Source organism: Carassius auratus, unplaced genomic scaffold (genome assembly GCF_003368295.1).
Source record: "Carassius auratus strain Wakin unplaced genomic scaffold, ASM336829v1 scaf_tig00006692, whole genome shotgun sequence".
Taxonomy (NCBI): Eukaryota; Metazoa; Chordata; class Actinopteri; order Cypriniformes; family Cyprinidae; genus Carassius; species Carassius auratus.
Genome location: NW_020523780.1, coordinates 11,150 through 33,796, shown reverse-complemented (window position 1 = coordinate 33,796; position 22,647 = coordinate 11,150). Strand labels below are relative to the sequence as shown.

General features: G+C 36.1%; 2 protein-coding genes across 3 annotated transcripts; both read right to left on the bottom strand.

Moving 5' to 3' along the window:
• Nucleotides 1–9,463: 9,463 nt before the first annotated feature.
• On the bottom strand, nucleotides 9,464–15,364 carry LOC113071254 (NACHT, LRR and PYD domains-containing protein 3-like). Its single transcript, XM_026244617.1, has 12 exons — nucleotides 15,322–15,364; nucleotides 14,479–14,535; nucleotides 14,360–14,388; nucleotides 14,022–14,147; nucleotides 13,812–13,856; nucleotides 11,975–13,661; nucleotides 11,530–11,613; nucleotides 11,317–11,391; nucleotides 10,917–11,183; nucleotides 10,526–10,612; nucleotides 10,185–10,298; nucleotides 9,464–10,023 (listed from the first exon to the last, which is right to left on the bottom strand). The coding sequence occupies exons 3-12, from the start codon at nucleotides 14,373–14,375 to the stop codon at nucleotides 10,005–10,007; spliced, it is 2,520 nt and encodes an 839-aa protein (XP_026100402.1). The 5' UTR covers nucleotides 14,376–14,388; nucleotides 14,479–14,535; nucleotides 15,322–15,364; the 3' UTR covers nucleotides 9,464–10,004.
• On the bottom strand, nucleotides 14,778–21,957 carry LOC113071252 (NACHT, LRR and PYD domains-containing protein 3-like). 2 transcript variants are annotated; one of them, XM_026244615.1, is made up of 13 exons: nucleotides 21,831–21,957; nucleotides 21,562–21,623; nucleotides 20,371–20,619; nucleotides 20,250–20,291; nucleotides 17,937–19,662; nucleotides 17,466–17,549; nucleotides 17,211–17,378; nucleotides 17,018–17,086; nucleotides 16,675–16,821; nucleotides 16,426–16,584; nucleotides 15,990–16,112; nucleotides 15,542–15,661; nucleotides 14,778–15,409 (listed from the first exon to the last, which is right to left on the bottom strand). In XM_026244615.1, exons 2-13 carry the CDS (start codon nucleotides 21,578–21,580, stop codon nucleotides 15,379–15,381), a joined length of 2,937 nt encoding a protein of 978 aa, XP_026100400.1. In that variant the 5' UTR covers nucleotides 21,581–21,623; nucleotides 21,831–21,957; the 3' UTR covers nucleotides 14,778–15,378. The 2 variants fall into 2 exon arrangements, with proteins under 2 accessions (XP_026100400.1, XP_026100401.1); XM_026244616.1 differs by lacking the exons at nucleotides 14,778–15,409; nucleotides 15,542–15,661 and having other exon boundaries at nucleotides 15,991–16,112; nucleotides 16,426–16,486.
• Nucleotides 21,958–22,647: the final 690 nt, after the last annotated feature.

Here is a 22,647-nt window from a genome sequence, read left to right as displayed (position 1 = left end):
TTATTTACTTATCTACATGGACACACCTCTCATGGCTACAAGGACTCTACGGCAAGTCAGAGCATCCAGTTTGCAAGAGCGTGAAGATGGCAAGGATAGCCCTTACAATTATACTGTACATATAGCTTTTGTCCAATAAAGTTATCACCCCAGGCACGAATGAGTGCAAATTTGGAAAATATTTTATTCAACAGTTAAATTAATAAGAAAGTAATATTATTATTTATTATATTATATTTTGAGTAGGCTATCATTTCAATTTAATAAATAGTTGGCGATAGTTTCACAAAAATATAAAATCTGTTTATTTACATTTACTCAACCTAATGTTGCCTATTGCGTTTGAGGAAGATATTTTGAAGAATGCTGATAACCAAACTGTTTTAGTCTGTAAATATATGACGATTCAGATGCAGCTTCTGAAACAAAAGTATATAGAGCATATGTAATTCTAAATTAAATATAAATTCTCTTATATATATATATATATATATATATATATATATATATATATATATATATATATATATATAATATTTATTTATAAACATAAACTGAAATGATCATAGCTGAACTAAGCAGAACTGCGGAGCTGACCCCCCCCCCCCCCCCCCCCCCCTAAAAATAGACTTATGGGAGTCCCCCCTGATATTTTGTATTAGCATCAACAACAAAAGCAAATCTGAAAATAATAATAATAATAATGCAGTTAGGATAGTAAATAAGATTAAACAGATGGAGTATGGGGATTGAATGAAGGCAGTAAATGTTTATTGGTTCACCTCAGATCGTGAAGGCAGACTGCAGTATCGTCATTCTTCATAACAAACAGTGTAGAGAAGGCTCCCTCGGAAGAAATCCTGCAGGCGCCCCTGAACATATGGACTCAAATTTCAGGAACACTTAATTTGCTCTATTTCTAAAAACAAATTCAAACTAAGTAACAGCCGATCGCGTTGCATCTCCAAACAAACACACAGCTGTTTCTGAACAACGTTTATGAATGAATCTGCATTTTTGAACAAATCTAGCGAGATTTACCCATCACCAACTCATTAAAGAGAGTCATTTGCTTTGTGATTCCTCGATAAGGCAGTAACATGCTGGCACAATCAGGGTATGGTCCGTGTATCATCCGATCATTCAATTATTCCATTTAATCTGGCAAACCAAAAACGAAATAACGAATCAATATTTAGTTTTTCTGTTTTTCTGTATGAACCAAATATTAAAAACTGACGTTTGTTTCATTGCTTTCAGCTCGAAACGGGAAATATAATAAACAAGGAAACCAAAGCGAAATAATGGATCAAATTTACGTTTTTCTCAATTGTTCTTTATTTGTTGTAGTAGGTCTAACTATTTCCCACGGTGCCGTCCTGCTTGCTTTGCGCATGCGCAGTGGATAGTTTCAAAGGAATTGCGCTTACTTCCGCGTATTCCTCGCGGGGATAAAGAACACGTTTTTTTTTAACGATCACAGGCATAGTTACAGTATGTCCAATAACAATACAACACGCTCTAATAGATTATATTGGTTAATATAATGTAATAAACCAATCAGAGATGGTTTAAATGTCCTTTGAAATCACACTAACCACTTGTTTTGGTATGTGAGGCATTTTAAGTAGATCATTAATTATTAAATACTATCTATCTATCTCTCTATCTATCAATCTATCTATCTATCTACATACACACATACAATACAATAGAAAAAAAAATAATTGAAAAATAATACAGAAAGCTAGTGTTGGATGAAAAACTAGCTGTTAGAATAAATAAATAAAAATTTGATAAAATATAATTAGAATATATAGTGCTAGAGTTCTAGGGTCAAAGATGAAAGAGATGCGTTAGATGTTTCTTGAAGATGCATGTACTGCATGTTATATATATTTAGCTTTGCACAATTAAAAAAAAAAATTAAAGGTGACAATGTAATTAAAAAGGTAATGGTTGACATACTGTAATAATGTTTGTTATAGTATTTTACAATTACTGTATCAGTTAAATATATTAAATCCTTTTATTATACTGAATTTATAGAATAGAACACCTTTATTGCACAGATGTACTTTGAAATGTAAGTTCTAGTAGCAATACACACTTACAAACAGTTCTAGTGCACATGTAAACAAATACTGTATGCACAGAACTACAAAGTTAAATATTTACATTATTTTACAGTTACATTGCAATCTGTACAAATAAAACAAATTAATTTATTCCTTGTGTTATGTCTAAACCTAGGATCAGCTTATCTACTGCTGTGCCGTTCTTCAGTTATCAAATTATTGTTGTAGTATCAGGGTTGAAGTAACTATACACTTTGTAGGCCTATTGTAAATCCATGGCTTTATCAGATCTCGTCTGAATTGGCGACAAGTGAGCAGAGTTCTGCTGCCTATTTCCTTAGGTTGGAAAGGCAGCAAGTGAAAAATTATATTTAGCAGCTATGTAGGAAAATAACTAATTACTTTAAGATAAATGCAGAGCTTTGTGCTTTAATGATTTGTATTCTTCCAAATTCTGCCAGCAGAATATTTTTATTCTTAATTCTCACCTAAAATAAATGAATAGCCTAAAGAAAACTGTAGTTTTTGTGAAGCATAAAATCAGGGTTTCATCCACATCTTTTTTTCTTTAATTTTGAAATCTGAAAAAATGAAATTAATTTACTCCAAACCTGCACTCACTAGAAATTATTCTATCAGTGTCATATTCTATCACAAATCATTTTTATTAACCATTTAAACAGAATGTCGTATTAGGCCTAAATATAAAACCCGATTCCAAAAAAAATTGTGACATTGTGAATAAAAACAGAATACACCATAGATGACATATCAAATGTTTAAACTGAGAAAAGGTATCAATTTAAGGGAAAAATAAGTTGATTTTAAATTTCATGGCATCAACACATCTCAAAAAAAGTTGGGAAAAGGCCATGTTTACCACTGTGTGGCATCACCTCTTCTTTTTATAACAGTCTGCAAACGTCTGGGGACTGAGGAGACAAGTTGGTCAAGTTTAGGAACAGGAATGTTGTCCCGTTCTTGTCTAATACAGGCTTCTAGTTGCTCAACTGTCTTAGGTCTTCTTTGTCACATCTTCCTCTTTAAAGATCTGGACTGCAGGCTGGCCATTTCAGGACCCGGATCCTTCTTCTACACAGTCATGATGTTGTAATTGATGCAGTATGTGGTCTGGCATTGTCATGTTGGAAAATGCAAGGTCTTCCCTGAAAGAGACGACATCTGGATGGGAGCATATAATGTTCTAGAACGTGGATCTATCTTTCTGCATTGATGGTGCTCATCTTTCCAGATGTGTAACCTGCCCATGCCACACACACTAATGAAACCCCATCCCATCAGAGATGCAGGCTTCTGAACTGAGCGCTGATAACAACTTGGGTTGTCCTTGTCCTCTTTAGTCTGGATGACTTGGCGTCCCAGTTTTCCAAAAAGAACTTCAAATGTTGATTAGTCTGACCACAGAACAGTTTTCCACTTTGCTACAGTCCATTTTAAATGAGCCTTGGCCCAGAGAAATCACCTGCGCTTCTGGATCATGTTTAGATATGGCTTCTTTTTTGACCTATAGAGTTTTAGTCAGCAACAGTGAATGGCATGGTGGATTGTGTTCACCGACAATGTTTTCTGGAAGTATTCCTGAGCCCATGTTGTGATCTCCATGCAGCGCCGTCTAAGAGCTGAAGATCATGGGTATCCAGTATGGTTTTCTGGCCTTGACCCTTACACACAGAAATGATTCCAGATTCTCTGAATCTTTGGATGATATTATGCAGTGTAGATGATGATAACTTCAAACTCTTTGCAATTTTTCTCTGGGAAACTCCTTTCTGATATTGCTCCACTATTGTTCACCGCAGCATTGGGGGAATTGGTGATCCTCTGCCCATCTTGACTTCTGAGAGACACTGAGAGGCTCTTTTCATACCCAATGATGTTGCCAATTGACCTAATAAGTTGCAAATTGGTCCATTTAACTTTTCCGGCCTCTTATTGCTACCTGTCCCAACTTTTTTGGAATGTGTAGCTCTCATGAAACCAAAATGAGCCAATACTTTCAACATTTGATATATTATCTATATTCTACTGTGAATAGAATATAAGTTTATCAGATTTGTAAATGATTCCATTCCTTTTTTACTCACAATTTGTACAGCGTCCCAACTTTTTGAGAATCGGGTTTGTATTTATCTCATCCTTAATGTTAAATTCTTAATGATGATGATAATGTTAAATTTGAATACATGTAATAATTAAATCAGTATTAATTAAGCCTTCAGAGATAGCTGCTACTGAAGTTGATTTTAGATGTATTATTAGGCCTGTTTACAGTTTAATGCTGATCAGACATGCCTTTACATAGCAATTACAACTGTATAATGAAATGAGATTAATGTTTAATACAACATTTTTAACACAGAAATATGTAATGACAAAATGAAATGATAGGCCTACTTTACGATAATTCTGAAAGTAATGTCGCCACTAGGTGTCGGTAAGTCACTGTGTTAATAAAGAAGCCTTTTATTCAATCTCTTCGTCCAAGATTCAGATTCTTTCAGGAATAAATTCAAGTGTCTGTGTTTAATAATTTGTCACTGAACTGTCTATAATAATAGGTCTTTCAAAGACTGATTCATATCAGGATTCAGGAATGATACATAAGTCTACGCTTGCTGTTAATTTGGTTTGATGACGTCAAGAAAATACCCCCAACCCATTCACATCTGAAAACTACTACTTATATGTAACACAATATAACTGTAAAAATAATGTAAATATGTAACTTCACATAATTTTGTACATATTTGTTTACATGTTTGCATTTAAATAAAGAAAACGCTTGACCTTGAAAAACGACTTATGGCTTCAATATTTCATTCGCACTTGTGGGCGGAGCTGAAACGCTTCTTTCATCTGATTGGTCGGATCGATCCGCCTTCTACTCGGGCTCCTCAGTCTTTCAGAATAAGAGTCTTACAAGAGTAATATCTGAAACCAGATGTAGACACATAATTCGCGTATTGTATGAATATTGTCCCACTGTAAATACAGTGCAAATAGTTCTGTCTCCTGGGATAAAAGTGAAGTGGAAATAAAAATCAATAATAGACTGAACATTTCCATGATAATATGTCTGTAACATTTACCACTCTCATCTTTTAAGTCTAATGGCACTAGGTAGGTGTGTGTGACATTAATAATTAATTGTGGAAATTAATATAGTTAAATTTATTAAATAAATTAGAATTATTAGTTTTATTACAGACAAAATTGAATGATGTTTCTCTTTTAGTCTTCTTTGTTGGCCTTGACAACGACTAAAATTTTATTGTTTCACCAAATTCAGCTCAGATCTTCAGACTCGTTTGACTCGTTGCTGTAACTGGTCAGACTTTTTCCTTCTCAAAAAATCCTAGTGACTTTCATTATCTGAGCGATGAAGGTCTTACACTTAAGGTCCACTAGAAGGGGAGACAGGATTTCTGTTTATGTAAGTTTAAATGACAGATAAATACATTAATTTCATGTGTACTACCATGAATATGCCATATCTGTGTAACACAGGTTCTTCAATGATAGATGGGGTGGTAGGGGGGTATACCTTAGCTCAATGATAGCTGTATAATATAAAACAACATTAACTACTGCAGCTGGTACCAAATAAAAATGATTAAGTTTTGGAAAAAAAAGTCAAATGTACTTGCACAAATGACTTGCTGTTACATAATACCCCATATGCGTTGTTGGGGACGTTTTCGTCCACTAGGGGGTAAAGTTGAGTCTTATTTTGGCCACAACTTCCTCTGTGTTGCAGCTAATGGAATGATTGGTGACAAATCTTATTTTGACACTTATTTTGGGAAAATGCTTGAAATATTTCAAAAACTCAACAGTATACTGTGGGTAAATTCACTACCCTTTTTGTTATGTTTGGGATGAAAACACCCACTAAATTAAAATGCTGTAAAAATGTCTCAGATAAAGATTTTTTTTTTTTGCATAAATCTATTAATCACCCTCAGTCCTGATCAAACTACCAAATGTAAAAAAAAAAAAATCAAAGATTTTAACTCTTTAATTACCAAGTTCATAAATTATATATCACTGATTTGGGAAGAAAAAACACACACAAAATGACATATTTTCAATATAAAAAGTAATTGTGGACTGGATATTTTTTTTTACCTTTTATGACAGTCTTGGGCATGTCAAAGATTAATAACTGTAGATTAGCTTTGATGTATTGTTAGTTTTGTGCAGCATTAGATTTTAATTTTTTCTCCCTCATTTATTGTTGGTGGCTGTTTTTGTCCCATTGACTTCCATTATAACGACATTTTTTGATTGCAAAGCCATGACACCATATAATCATGCACTCTTGATTGTTGGTGGTTTTCCCTGTTGGGAAGAGGTAACATTTGTTATTTTTACAGTTGATCACTAGGTGGGACCATTAACCCTTTAGGCCTGTACAAAAAAAGGCTTAGTTTCTGGCCTGTATATAGAGTTATATGGAGTTTAACAGCAAATTATAGTGTGTGTGTGTGTGTGTGTGTGTATGTGTGTGTGTGTTTGAGAGAGAGAGAGAGAGAGTGTGTGGGAGAGACCTTTGTTTACTTACCTGGATGTATCTGAAAAAATCCAAATATGCACCTCATGCTCTCAGAACTACATGGACTAAACAATAAAAAAAAGAAGTGTGTTTATGCACCTGCTGACTTTTGATGGTGAAAAGAACGGAGGGCCTATGTGTGAAATACTTGTCTTTTCTTGATGGTGAAGCCAGTTTAAAACCTTTAAATCTTATAAAAAAAACTACTTTGAACATAATTGATTATGGACCAAAATGCAATACCAACTTCAAATAAGCAGCAACTCGCTGGAGGGGTCAAGCTGCATAATCATTTCTAAAACTCTGGTTCAAGTCAAGCCCTTTCTCGTATTGCTTGCTGCTCTTCTCACCATCAAATGACCAGAAGGATGGCATGCAAGTGTTTAAATCCATGTACTGTTTTTGTTTAGTCTATACTTATCACCACCATTAAAAGGCAGCAGGTGCATAAATACACTTTTGTTTACCCCATGTAGTTCTGAGAGCTGAGGTGTACATTTAGATTTTCTCAAATACATCAAGGTAAGTGCGCAAAAGTCTCTCTCTCTCCTACACACATCCACACAATATAATTTGCTGTTATACTCCACATAACTCTATATACAAGTCAGAAACTAAGCTTTTTTTTTGCACAGGCCTATCTAAAGGGTTGATGGTCCCACCTAGTGATCAACTGTAAAAAAAATAACAAATTTTACCTCTTCCCAACAGGGAAAACCACAAACAATCAAGAGTGCATGATTATGTTTCATGGCTTTGCAATCAAAAATGTAATTATAATGGAAGTCAGTGAAAAAAAAACATCCACCAACAATAAATTAGGGGAAAAAATGTTTATCTAATGCTTATAGCAGTTTAATTGAGTGAATGTTTTCATCCCGAACATAACGAAAGGGTAGTGAATTTGAACAATGCACAAGGGATACATAATAATTTTTATTTGGCACCAGCCGCAATTAATGTTGACAGCTAGCAGGAGTGTGGTGGGGTGCGAGGTCTGTTTTGACCAATGGATGGAGACCTCAAGGCAGTGGCCTTAATGCTTATCTGAAGATTTGTCTTTATAGATTACAGTTTACATTGAACTTACTGAAGTACACCTCTGCATGCAGACACCCAACTGTACAAATTCATTTATAGATTTAAAACCCAGTCCTGAACCGGGAGAACCATGTTCTGCAGAGTTCAGTTCCAACACACTTGCTTGGACATTGCTACTGATCCTGAAGACCTTGCTTAGCTTAGGTGTGTTTATTTGGGGTAGCTAAACTTTGCAGGACACTGGACGAGTTTAGCTAAGTTTAGCCATCCATTTACATTCAGTGCATGTGATTTATCAACACTGAGTACATCTTAAAATGTACAGCTCATGAAAAATAAAAGTTCTAGATGGACAAACATTAAATGCATGAACCAGTGTGAATAAAAAATATATTAAAATACATTTGGAGGTAGGTTGAAAAAGCCAGAATGGGAAGTTTTAAAGTACAGCTTGAAGTGTGAAGTTTATTCTTGTACACAGATAGGGCATATTCATGGTAGTACACATGAAATTAATGTATTTATTTGCCATTTTACGTAAATAGGAATCCTGTCTCCCCCTCTAGTGGACATTAAGTGTAAGACCTTCATTGCTCAGATAATGAAGGCCAACAAAGAAGACTAAAATAAAAACCATTCAATTTAGTATGTAATAAAACGAATATTACTAATTTATTTCATAAATTTAACTATATTAATTTCCACAATTAATTATTAATGTCACACACACCTACCTAGTGCCTTTTGACTTAAAAGATGAGAGTGGTAAATGTTACAGACATATTATCATGGAACTGTTCAGTCTTTTATTTCCTCTTCACTTTTATCCAAGGAGACAAAACTATTTGCACTGTATTTACAGTGGGACAATATTCATACAATACTATAACCTAGAAATAATTTAAAGGCGTGACTTGCAAGTCACAGCAGCACGAATTATGTGCGCAGCAACATCTGACTCAAATATTATGTTAATTAACAGTGAGCGGTGGTTTCAGACACTACTCTTATAAGACTCTTATTCTGAAACAATGTAAGCTCGAGTTGAAGGCGGAGCGATCCGACCAATCAGATGAAAGGAGCGTTTCAGCTCCGCCCACAAGTTCGAATGAAATATTGAAGCCATAAGCCGTTTTTTAAACCCAAAACGACAAAATGAGAAATCAAGTCAAAAACTCATTTTCCGTTTGTTAACCTAGATGGAATAACGAATAAACGAGCCATTTTTCCATTTCTCGTTATTTAATTCATGTTCTCTCACTTGAATCCTCTTGAGTTTTTCGTTTTCTGTTTTTTAATTTGAAACGGATATGGAATGGACGGAAGATACCCTGATTACGGAAGATACCCTGATTCGGAAGATATCCTGATTCTGATTGTACACGGACCGTGAACCTGCAGATCACCTGATAATTGAAAAGATCAGATACACACAAACTGATCAATAATTTTTCTCTTTGACATCTGCCCTGGCTCCTTTTGGTATTAAATGAAATTTAATTTTGGTTTGTTGATTGAGCTATACTGTCATGGCTTCAGAAGATTTAAATAATGGAAGTCTAATGGACACTTTTATACTTTTTGTCATTTTGGAGCTGGATAGCCCCTGCCCTATTTTCATTTATATGCAAAAGAGTGCCCAGGACTTTATTTAAAACCAGATCATTATTTGTGATTCACAGCAGAAAGAATCATGCCGATTTGGAACAACAAATTAAAATGATATTTTTTGGGTAAGCTGTTCCTTGAAGTAATGCAAATAAATAAGCATCTACAGAGACTTTGCTTTCATGGTTTATTTATTTACAAAATTGATAAATGAACCCAGTGATAACATGCTTTTATTTAATTACTGACAATATATCTCGAATGTATATCCAGAGGAGAACTGAAGCCTGGTTTCTCACAAGGCTTTTCATCTCCATCATCAACTGTCAGATGAATCCTCTGCATCGCAAAAGAATAACCCCAACTTAAAGTATATGAAAAAATAATTCGGCATACAAACAGTACACTCACATAGTCACAATATATATAATTTAGCAAATCTTAACTTCTTGAATGTTTGTATCATCAAATGTTAACTATATAATCACCTATCTCTAAACTACCAAAAAATTCACGTCATTATGAAACTAAAGCTGATTTGAACCAATATGTATCATGAAAAGAGTTATAAATAAATTGACAACTATTACAATACAACACCTAACTGCAGTTTATATACAGTTGAGTTATGTCGTCATCTCCATCCACAGCTCTAAGTGAAGGTGCTGCTTTTGTAGCGTTCTCCTAATTATCACGTACCTTTAGTTAAAAAACAAGGGCCTTAAAAATGGAGAGAGACGAGATAAAACCAGTATAAATATATGTCATCATACACTCTTACAATATAACGTTCACATGGAAATCTTTTGTGTTTCTGGCTATCATTTTACAGTTCTCATAGTTATCTAGGCATTTATTTGTTAACCTTAGTTTTTACTTACTTCCGCAAATTTTCCATAGAAAAGCCCATAGAACTCAAGTGAATCATCACCTTCTCGTTGCAGCTCAGTGAATTATAATCTGTACATTTTTGAGACTGTTTATGGCAAACCAACCTTCATAACGAGAAAGCACAAAGCATATCATCACTGCAGAGTCAATAACAAAACCTGACATCTGCTTTTAATAGAAAATATTCACTGTGATAACAATTGTGGAAGAAAAGGACCAAAATAAAAGTAGCTATTCACAGGTAATGAACTAAGAGATTGCTCCTCAATTGCGTAGAAAACATATACAAGTAAATCTACTGATGCAAAAAGTATGATACACCAGTACAAACCCTTCAACCCTCATAACACAGGCTGGTCTTGTGTGTGACCTCTGCAAGATCTTGATCCCCCCCTCCAGTAAAATGTAAGCATCTACCCTAGTTAAAGATAAAATGATCTCGATGTTAGGGACCGATACACTTAATACTTTGCTTCTCACACATTAATTTGAACAATTCCATAACAAATTAAATGGATCTTTAAGCAAGAACATATCTTCTGAGATATGTTAAATATCCTCTGTGTTCCACAGAGTAAAGTCAACTGGTTTGGCAAGACATGAGGTTGAGTAAATGATGACACAATTTTTGGGTGGACCATCCATTAAAAAAAATGACCTACACATTAGTTCATCATTTATACAGACACAGGACAGAAGGTGATGTCATATCTTTTTCTTACTTGATTTCTGTTAGACTGGGGCAGTTCTGGATTATCTGAAGGGTCCAAACACACCATCTCTCGGTCAGGCAGTCTACACTTATTTCCATCTTTTTCAGTTTAGAGAAAGAACAGGGAATAAGCATTAATGCATCTGAATAATTGTGGTGAAATATCTGAAAAAGTTTGATCCCGCTGATGTTGGTAAGCTCTGAGCATGGCAAGGTGAGACTGAGTGAGTGCAAAGATCCTGCAGGATCATGATGCCATGGAGGATTTATGAAGATTCTATTCAAAAAGATAATAAAAAAAAGATTACTGGAGGTGTTTATATGATTAGTTATCCAAAAATATGCGTCATATTTTTTTCCAGTTATTATAGAAAGAGGCCATTTGATGAACAGAATAAAAAAAATTTCACCTCGATAGCTCTTTGCAAATTGACTGTTCATCTCTGCAGACAATACATTTCCCATCTCTTGATATGACCCCAACCCTGCAAAGCACAGATAAAATGCCTATGAATGAAACAAAAGCATGCTGAAGGATGATAACACGTTCATAAAACACATAAAATGTACTGTATATGTATTGTGACTGTGTATACCGAGTGGGTGGTATTAAAAAACCTTACTCCTGTGAGTTCAGTGTCTGTCTTCTTGTCAGAGCACACATCAGCGCAACAAAATCAGAGACTGGTGGATCTTCAAGAGGCAACCTTCAAAATCAAATCCAGAATATTACTACATAATAAATAATACAGACTAAATGATCAAGTTAAACTTTTCAACAAACAATGAAAATATGACATTAAGAAATGTATGAAATATGTATTTGTCATTTATACAGATTTCAGAATGACTTATGTTTAAAAAAAAGTTTAATAATGTCAAAAAAGTTTCATCTTAATATTTTGTGATTAGTTTGACAGTTGTAAGACAGTTTTAAATTAGGAATACTTGAAAATAGATTGAACAGATAAAAATAAACCAGTGGTGGTATCAAGAATAAGAGAGGACTACAAACGGTATGAAAATTAAAAATATCTTCAGTGTTGGAAGATATTTCAAAGCACTTACAATATTTTCTTAAACTTGGGGAACACAGGCAGAATCATCATCAACTTTTCAGATGTTAATCCGCTGCAGCCAAGGAGGTCCAGTTGTTCAATGCTCTGGCAGCACTGACAGCAGTACAGAAGGGCCCAGCAGTCTGTTCTTCTCAAGAAGTCAGCGTATCCACTAATACTCTTCCAGGATTCCATAACTTTTATCACAAAGTCCTCTTCATGAAGTTCATAGAGGCAGTGAAGAATATAAAGTGTTCCACAATAATAATTTTTGTCTTGGATCTCTTTCAAAATCCATTCTTCAAGAAGGGCCTGTGTGTTTGGGTGAACTAACAGACCAAGTGTCTTTCTAAGTGTGTGTCTCACATCCTTATTCAAGAGACCAAATGCAAATTGAACCACAGCAGCAAAATTTGAAGAACCCCATCTAATTAGCTGTGAAAGTTTTCTCTGGGACTCTTCTTCATCCATGACACAGTAGAGAGCGGTGAAGAATTCCTGAAAGCTGAGATGCATGAAACTGAACATGGTCTCCTGGCGGATTCTTCTTTTAAAAAGAAACTTGCAAAGAAATGGATTGGCAACAGGGTCTGAAACTGTTTCATAAACAGTATTCTCATCCAACAGCACTTGTTGTTCCAGCATGCCTCTCTCTGCCAGCTGACCCAGACTCCTCAGCAGGGACGGCACAGACTGACTCAAACCCTGACAGTGATGCTTCAGTAGAGTGGACACAAAGTCAACGTAGATGGAGGTGGTGGTTTCCAGTCCGCTTGTCACATCTGCACCAACTCTAAAACGTTCCTTGATAGTTGTGCAGATGATCCAGCAGATCACAGGGATGGAGCAGGAGGTGAAGAGGTTTTCATTTGTCTTCACAAATGTATAAGCCCTTCTGAAAAGTTGCTCATCCTGGAAGAACTTCTGGAAGTACTCCTCCACTCCCTTCTCAGAGAATCCCATTATCTCAGTGAAACTCTGAGGTCCTTTGAGCAGCTCGCTCAGTGTGTCTACAGCTGTAGATCTGGTGGTGACCAGCAGGAAGGACTCTGGCAAGATGTGACCCCTCAACAGGGCACAAAGTGTGACCTCAGCTGGAGCTTTCTGAATCACATCAGTGTGAGGTGACATGTAATAAATCTCCTGTGTGAGTTTCAACTCATCAAACCCATCAATGATGAAAAGCATCTTCTCTGCTGACTGCTGCAGTATCTGTGAGATCTGATCTGGTGTTAAACTGCAGCTGTAGCTCAAGATCTCAACCAAACTCTTTCTGCCAGGAATACGGTTTATTTCTTTACACTTTAAGTGAAACACAATATCAAACCGCTCTTTGTAGAGTTTATCAGATGCCCAGTCCATCAGGATCTTCTGTACAGTTAAGGTCTTCCCATTCCCTGAGTTTCCCTGCAGTATGACAGCACTAGGACTGATCCCATGGTTATCTGGGTTGAACAGAGAGTTCAGATGGACAGATTTATCACTGCTCCTGGAGCTGAGGACCTGCTGGAAGTCCTCTCCACTGGAGCGGAGCTCTTCTTCTCTCTCTTTTTGATCTCTGTGTCTCTGAAGGATCAGAGGTTGTGTGTAGCGCTCAGACAGAAGCACTCGTTCACCAGGCAGAGAGTTATACTCAGTCACATACCGATACTCACTGCAGATCCGGGTCTTATGTTTGAAAATCAATGATCTTGTTGCTTCAGAAATAAAACAACCAATATTCAGAGGTTTAGTTCGTTTTAGAACAAATTCTGATGTTGTTGCTTGATACATTGTTGCTTATTAATTGTTTTTAAATTAATAGGTAGAAGGAAAAACATTCAACACATTTCAGACTAATCTGTTACCTGATGTTTGTGTTGTTTCAGAGTGTGGGCGATCAAAAGTGAAACCTACAGAAAATTAGAAAATTACTCTAAATATCAATTACTTATAACTTATAGATTGTTAAGAGCTAGATTAAGAATATATATAGCATTAATATAACTTTATTAGTACATATTTGTTACATATTTTAGCATAGGATTTGATAGATATACAGAAACAGAAATACTTACCGTGTGCATTATGTAGGAAGTGGACACCTCCTGTTATTGTATTGTTAGTGAGTACAGGAGCTATAATTTGACTTCCACTCTGAGCTTCAGCGCTGACATTTGGCCCAGCGCGAGATCTGAAACTGCCTGATAAGGGATACAAATTGGCCTTAACGGAATAAGCACTTATTCATTACAGCAATGCAAGTTTTTTTTATAGAGCTAAGGATCAGAGAAAGATCTGACACAAGATTGAACTTAAAAGCACTTTGATTTTACAGAATAAATATCGATAAACTAAATAATATTACGTAGTCGTGACGAAATTGTCATGAAAAAAAATGCTTAGTTTCACATACTGAAGAGAGAGCCCATTTCCGTTAATTTTCTGCAAGAATAAACACACACGCACACACACACTGTGTTAGTTTTTCCTCCGCAGAATATGTTTTAGTTTTCATATTTTTTGCAACGCTACCTTATTTTCACCGGGAAGAAAGCAAGAATGGCTCATGTCGAAGTAGACGACAAACGGCTGCTTCCGTGATCAGGCAGGTTTGACAGTGGCATATCAAACGGATGTCAGAAAGAGAAGTGTGTGTGACAAACATCTCGTCAAGTTTCTTTACCAACTTAAAATACAGCGATGTTTAATCATATATTAAAACTGTTCAAATTTTGATCTGATGTGTTTTCTAAGCCTGTGTTATAATGAATCAGAACAAGACTGAAAAGACATGAACAATACATATTTTCCTATTAATTATGTTTTTCTGTGTTGAAATACATTTTATTTGTTCACTGCTCAATTAAAAGAATAATTTAGATTCTGAAAAACTGTAATCCTCAATTTCTCTAAATCTGTTCCAAAGAACAAACAAACTTTTCTACATCTTGGATAGCCTGAGATGATTACATTTTCAGCATAATTAGATTTTTGGATGAATAATTATTTTAATACCAGCAGGAGGAGAGCAATAAATATATATGGATATTATGAGTCCTTTAACACAGATAATTTTAACACATTTGTTAAAAAACTTAAAGAACCAAAACACAGAAGCACAATTAAAGGTGGTGAAAGTCATCATGACAAAGTTTCTTTGTTTAAAACCAATAATAAACACTATTACTTTTTTTCTCCTTAATAATAAATAGATCTGGAATCAAATTGTTCTAGGGCTATACCAGAGTGAGACATATATTTAAATAAAATGTGAAAAAAAATGACAAAAAAAATCTAAATAAAAGTCTACAGGGATGAGTAACTAATAGTAAATAAGTTAAAAACAACTAAAGTTAATTTTTCTCCTCTTCATACATCCTCCAGTTACTGCATGCCATCTTTGTAGCTGCACCAAAAGACTCTTCAGCAGCTTCAGGTAACATCAGGCAGTTCAAGTTTAGACCTGGGGATCAAACAGGAAAGTTGAGTGAAAATGACAATGCTACACTTAAGAGATTCTTTACAGTATATAACAATAACAATAAAGGCCATATTGTATAAGCCCCTTAATTATCCTCAGCTGATCAGAACTCACTTTATTTCTTCTGTACACTTTTCTCCACAGAACTCAATGGTCACTCTCTGGTTGCAGCTGAGCTCCTCGATTTGCTTGGTGTGACGTGTGCAGCAGTCAGAGGATTTACTGCATCTGATCCTTCACACAGACACAGAACAGCAGCACACTTGCAATACAGCATAAACACACTTATTTTAAAAGACATGGATAATAGAATTCATTAAAAGATTATTTGAAAGAAATCGGTCATATTTGGTCAAGACACAAAAGCTGTTGATGCTTTACATGTGTGAAATCACAGCACAGAAATGTAAATATGAAAGATCATCAGAGAATATGCATATTTTCATAGAGAAAAAATCAAGCACTCCTCTACAGTTGTCCACACCACTAGGAGATTGTTTAAGACTAACATGACATATGTCTACAAATAAACATAAATGCAATGATAATTTATATTACAAACCCTCTAATGTTCACATTGCACTCGGGACGTTTTGTGGATTTCTTCAATAACTTGATTCCCTCCTCCATTAAAAGACCAGGCAGCCACTCAGCACCATCAGAGCCCCTTGAACCAGCATCAAAACTACAAAACAGAGATTGTTACAATGAGATACGGCTGACATGTTTAAAAAAATGCATTTCACTTTTATTCCTCCATGTATTTCAGACCTTACAGTAACAACATGAATTTTTTTTTTAAATTTAATTTGTTAAATTTGTGAAAAGCATGACAGGGGGCAATTGCTTATTCTATTGCCATTCTTTATTTTATGTTTACTTATGATACATAGAATTTCTTGGACAAAGATTGCAACACTTACTGTATAATGACCCATTTATAAAGTGCACTAATAAACAAAAACCAAACTGACAAAGAGAGAGATAATGACTCTTACCTGATCACAGCTAGTCTAGGACAAGACTCTATGAGGAAGAGGATTCTGGAAGCCCAAGTCTCTGTCAGGATGGGAACGGAAAGATTTATCGTACTTAAACCAGACACAGATGACAGCTGAGACAGCAGAGCACTGACCTGCCTGTCAAAATCTGCACTTCTACAGACATAGAGAGAAAGAGTAAGAGAGAGAGTAATCTCTATCCATAAAGATCATGACAGGAAGGTGAAGGTGGTTTTGAAAACATACTCCTCTGTTATACAGTTTACACTGTGGAAGGACTGCAAGAAGCTCTTCACATTAATACTGGATGCTTTTGAATGTGGAAATTTGAGAATGATTTCTGACAGTGATGGTTCATTGTGTAGGCCTGAACACCATTTCACCACATTCAACCTGTCAACAAAAAACACATTTCCTCATATATCTGAATCATAATCAAGAGTACTTGATGAATGCAGGAGTCTTACAAAGAGGTGCACAACAATACATAGTAAAACTTAACAAGCAACTGTATTCATTAGAGATTCATTCAAAATAATACGAATGATAAAACAAACACCAGTCCTGTTGTGTGGTAAAAAATCCTTACACAAGCTTTCCTTCAAAGCTGAAGAGCCGCAGAGAAGAGCAGAGACTTTCTGCATCATCAGTCCTTAAACTGTCAAGCAGAGCATATAACAAACAGTCATTACAATCTAAAATTACAAGCATAGAGTTTGGGTCTTAGCTGAATAAAAATTGATCCTAAAGTATGCAAATGTAATAAAATGTTCTTGAGATACCTGATCTCCTCCCATTTCGCTTTGGTCTGCAGGAAGTCTGTGATGACGTGGGCAGTGTCCGCTGAGATGCTCTTCACTGAAATCTGAAGTCCACCCACGTTCTTCTGTTTGTGCAGAGCATTGAGAACCTCCTGGACACTTTCATCTGACAGACAGCGGCTGTTCAGTCTGTAAAAAAAGATTTATATGCTTAATAGTTATATCATGACATTTATCAGCAGCTCTGTGCTAAACAGAAAGGTCACAGATCTTTACCTCAGTTCTCGAAGCCGCTTTCCTTCTCCAAGAGCTGAGAGCAGATCAGTGACATCTGTGTCTGAAAAGTTTTGAACTGTCAACCTGAAAAAAAACCACAACTTAAAAATCACTTAACTCATTGATCTAGCAACTTTTAAACATTGTTTTTTTTTTTTTTTTTTTTTTTTTTTTTAAACAATCAGGGCCCTGTTTATAAAACAGGTTTCCCACATAAGCCAGGTTTATTTCAGTTAGTCTGATGTATTATCAGTTGATTTGGTTCAAAATAAGTCAGACTAACTGAAAGTTTGCAGTCTGGACGAGTTGACGCTGTTATTTCCATATGGCATCAGATATTGAATTCTTTTGTTTCTCATTCAACATGTTCAAACCTATCCTCACTGGTTTATAATGTCAAACAACATATTAGAGATTATTAAGTAAAAATAACAGTTGTGTATTTGTGCATCACTAGATTTGCAGACTTACTCTAGTTCTGGGGTCCTGCACAGCACAGGCTGAAGCATCTTCAGCTCCTCAGCTGCAAAGTTGAGCTTCAGGTTTCTGAAGTGAGGACAGCAGTCCAGACAGTACAACAACGCCCAGCAGTCCGTCCTGCTCAGTGGATTCCAGGACATGTCTAACTTTTGCCAAGCTTCCATAGCTTTCTGCACAAACTCCTTCTCGTGGAGCTCATAGAGACAGTGGAGAATAAAGGGCAAGAAATTGTAAACTCTACTTGCGCTAACATGGAGGATCCATTCTTCCAACTGTGTCTGCACAAAGGAAGGGACAGACAGATTGAGCGTCTCTTCGAGTGAGCTGCTCACTTCTTTATGGGAGAGACCGCAGAGAAACTGAATCACAGGCAGGGAATGAGGTTCAGGGCATCCATACTTCAATGGATACTTCTCATCCAAATATAGAGCAAGATAGCTTTGCGTTTGAGAGTGGAACAGCTCTGTTAGTTTATCCAGAAAATCTCTTTCAGCCAGTGAGATGAAGTACAAAGCGGTGAAGAACTCCTGAAAGCTGAGATGCATGAAACTGAACATCGTCTCCTGGCGGATCCTTCTCTTAAAGAGGAACTTGCACAGGAACGGACTGCCAGCAGGGTTTGAAACCATTTCATGCATGCTTTTCTCTTCAAACAGCACTTGTCTTTCCAGCATGCCTCTCTCTGCCAGCTGACCCAGACTCTTTAGCAGTATCGGGACGGGCTGACTCAAACCTTGGCAGTGATGCTTCAGTAGAGTGGACACAAAGTCAACGTAGATGGAGGTGGTGGTTTCCAGTCCGCTTGTCACATCTGCACCATCAGTGAACCTCTCTCGCATAACCGTGCAGGTGATCCAGCAGATGACAGGGATGGAGCAGGCTGTGATGAGGGTTTCATTCGCCTTCACACACTCAAAAGCTTTTCTGAAGAGTTCTTCATCCTGAAAGAACCTCTGGAAGTACTCCTCCACCTGCTTCTCGGAGAAGCCGATAATCTCGGTGAAACGCTGAGGGTGCTTGAGCAGACCGCCCAGGGTTGTTGTAGCCGTAGATCTGGTGGTGACCAGCAGGAAGGACTCAGACAAGATGTGGCCCCTCAACAGGGCGTTCAGAGAAGCCTCAGGTGGAGCTTTCTCAGAAACATGGCTGAGTTTGGGCTTATTCCAGGTGTCACTGTAAGAAAACCTGAGCTCATCGAATCCATCAATGAGAATGAGAACTTTCTCCGGTGACTTCTGCAGGATCTGTGAGATCTGGTCTGGTGTTAAATTGGAGTTGTGACTCAAAAGCTCTGCTAAGCTTTGCTCTCCAGATATGTGGTTCAGTTCTTTGCATTTCAAGTGAAACAGACAATCAAATTCCTCTCTGTGAAGGTTTCCAGAAGCCCAATCCAGCATGATCTTTTGAGTGGTGAAGGATTTGCCATTCCCAGAGTTTCCTTGGAGAATGACAGAACAAGGACTGATTCCCTTATCATCGACACAGAAAAGCGCATCCAGGATGGAGCTGTCTTTGTCCGCATTATTCCTGGAGATGAGGAGCTGCTGGAAACTCTCTCCCACAGAGAACATCTCTTCTTCTCGCTCTCTCTTTTCTCTGTGTCTCATGATGATCAGAGGTTGTGTGTAGCGCTCGGACAGAGGCACATATTCACCAGGCAGAGAGTTATACTCAGTCACATATTCATATTCCCTCTGGATCCACTTCTTATATTTGTTTGTGTATAATTTATTTATTAAGCTCATTATTGGGAAACGGAAATATCAGCATGTAACACTGTTTCATAGCATAAATTGTAGCTACTAAAACATCTTCAACTTCACTTTAAAGGAAAAATTTATCTAAAAATGAAAATTGTGTCATGATTTACTAATCCTCATCTTGCCTTTGCATCTCTTTTCCATAATAAAAGTGACTTATTGGGAACTGACGGAAAATGCATCATAAAGTGGTCTGGAGAATTTGCATCAAATTCCAAGTCTTTTGAAGTTATACAATAGCTTTATGTGAGGTACAGACCAAAATATAAGTCAACATTCACTCACAAAGAAACTCTAAAATGCCTCCGAAAGATGTAGGGCCTAAATCTTAATATAGATAGGGCCTATATATTTATAATAGTGATATACAAAATCAGAATGGCATGAGCATAAGTAAATTATGGGATTTTAATCTTTGTGTGAATTATGCTTCCACATTATTGCAAATTTTTTTATTTATAGAAATATGTGTGCAAACTAAAAATTTGTCAAATGAAACTTAAAATTAAGTAAACAAGATGAATAGTTAAAATGATATACTTACTTAAGCATTCTATGAGAGCTTCTGCAATTTGTGCAATGTTACCTGTAAGGTACACGACAGGTATTAACAATACAAAGTCCACATGCATAAGATATATAGACCAGAATGAGTGTGCTCTTACCCAAGGATCTAAACAGACATGACTCGTGCTTTTCCAGTCTAGAATAAAAGGAAGATTTAACCTTGTCTCCACCAGAATGCAGCACTTCATAAAGCTCTCTCATTTTCTCCTGGTTAGTGTTTGCAGCTCTGATCTTACAGTATGACTCCCACTTCATCATTTTAACTGACTGCAGCTCTTCCACTATCGGCATTACCATATTCACTCTCTGGACAAGTGTTGCCCAGTGGGCATCCACAAACTGAGCACCTGTTGGAGAGATGATAAAATGATAATTGCTCACAAGGAAGGATGTCAAAGCAAAACATATTTGACATTCAAAATGTACCGCAGAGTTTTAAGCATTAAAGAGTCATTTTGACATTTATGTTACACTTAAACATCAGTTCCATTGCAAGTATTTTTAATTAGTTGTTCCCAGCCTGATTTGATTTGAAAGCTCTCCACTGTCTAATAAAGCAGGGTTTCCCAAGCAGGGGTTCGCAAAGGAATTTCATGGGGTTTGTGAGTTGATGAAAAACTTATAATTAAATTATAACATTTAATAAATAAACAAATAAATAAAAATCTAAGGTTGAAATGTGCAAGTAAGCCTCATTTGTTTACAGAGATTACTGTGAAAACAGCTCTATTTCTGCTTTTCCATAAACGCCACCTGCTGTCAGACAATGGATTTATGCTTTTATCCGGTCTGTTTGCTGTTCTTGTTCAGAGAAATGCAAAAACTGGACCAAATTTGTGTTCTAAATCTTAACGGGTGGATGGAAAACACCGCCTGGTACCACACTTTTATCAACAAAATTGTCAGCGTATCCTGACATAATAACATCAACAATAACTATAATAATTTAATGTCATTGTGTGGCCCCGTGGAAGTTTGATAAAGTGCTGGACACCGGCCCAATGGTTTTTACCCACCAGAATAGAAAATAAACCATCAATAGCTCTACTGTTATGCCACATCAGCAAAAAAAAATAAAAAATAATAATAATAAAAATAACAATAATAATAGAGCTTTTGCTCAGGACTAATTTAATATATTTTCATGAAATGTTTTGCAGAAAAGTGTACGTGTGATTTAAAATTACATCAATTTTAAGCTAGCAAATGCTTATTTGGGCCACTTTACTTTAGTGTATCACAGACTATTTTATGACTTTCTACTCTTTTACTGTGGTAACTGTACTTACGCTCTGAATCTTGGTCCATGATGTCTCATTTGTGTCTGTGTGCTATGTCCAGTTGGAGAGAGCTGAAATGAAACAAAGTCAGAACTAATTTTGTGACACATGGTTAAAGATGAAGTAATGCAGAAACATTACTTAGTTTGGCGTGCACTTTAGCATTCAAGTACAATAAACCCAAGTTTGGTCTATCTGAATATACAGTAACAACGAAATCGTAGATACAGAAGGTGCTACTTTAACAGAAAACAGCGACATTACAGAGAGAATCTCACCTGGTTTTTCAGGGACGTGTTTAGAAACATGAACGCGCTCGTAACATTTGAAATCGCTTATTATCGACATGTCTGCTTATTAGATCCGAAACCCAGCATGAACCGGATGAGTAATAATTCATACCCCACCCATACCATAGACAGACCCATACGGAGCCAAAAAACTGTACTTTGACCCGTTTGGACAGCCTACATGAGCGCGCTGATCAGCCTTGTTAAATAGACATGAAATACAGATCGTTCAACTCAACATATATTTTCATATTTTTAAGTAAAATAAAGTATAAAAGTAATTAAAGTACGCATAAACGCCTATTAGAATAATAATTAAAAAAATCACATTCATTTTTACTTCTTTTTCATTGTTTAATTTTCATTAGCCTATGTCATAACAACTTTTATATTGGAAAATAATATTTAAAGAGCGACATCTACTCGACCGAAGCAACAGATTTTTTTTTGTCAAAGAATCTATATCAAGCTGTCAAATACAGACTCAACTGTTATTGTGTCAGTTTGAATTATATATATATTATATATATTACCTACCATGATTACAGAACAGAATACAGAACTTTGATCATAAAACCAAGGATTTAAATTTAATCTCATTATGACATTATTGGGAGAGTGGCAACTAAAAACGCATTTTATTGTAAGCAGTCTGTAATAAATACCTTATTGATTTACAAACTATCTGAATTTCATCTTACTTTTTGGCCATATAAACAACATTTGCACCAAATTGCGTATTGTTGTTAATTGTAGGCCTCTGAATAAAACTAGGCTCCATGGGCCATAAAAATATAATACAAAA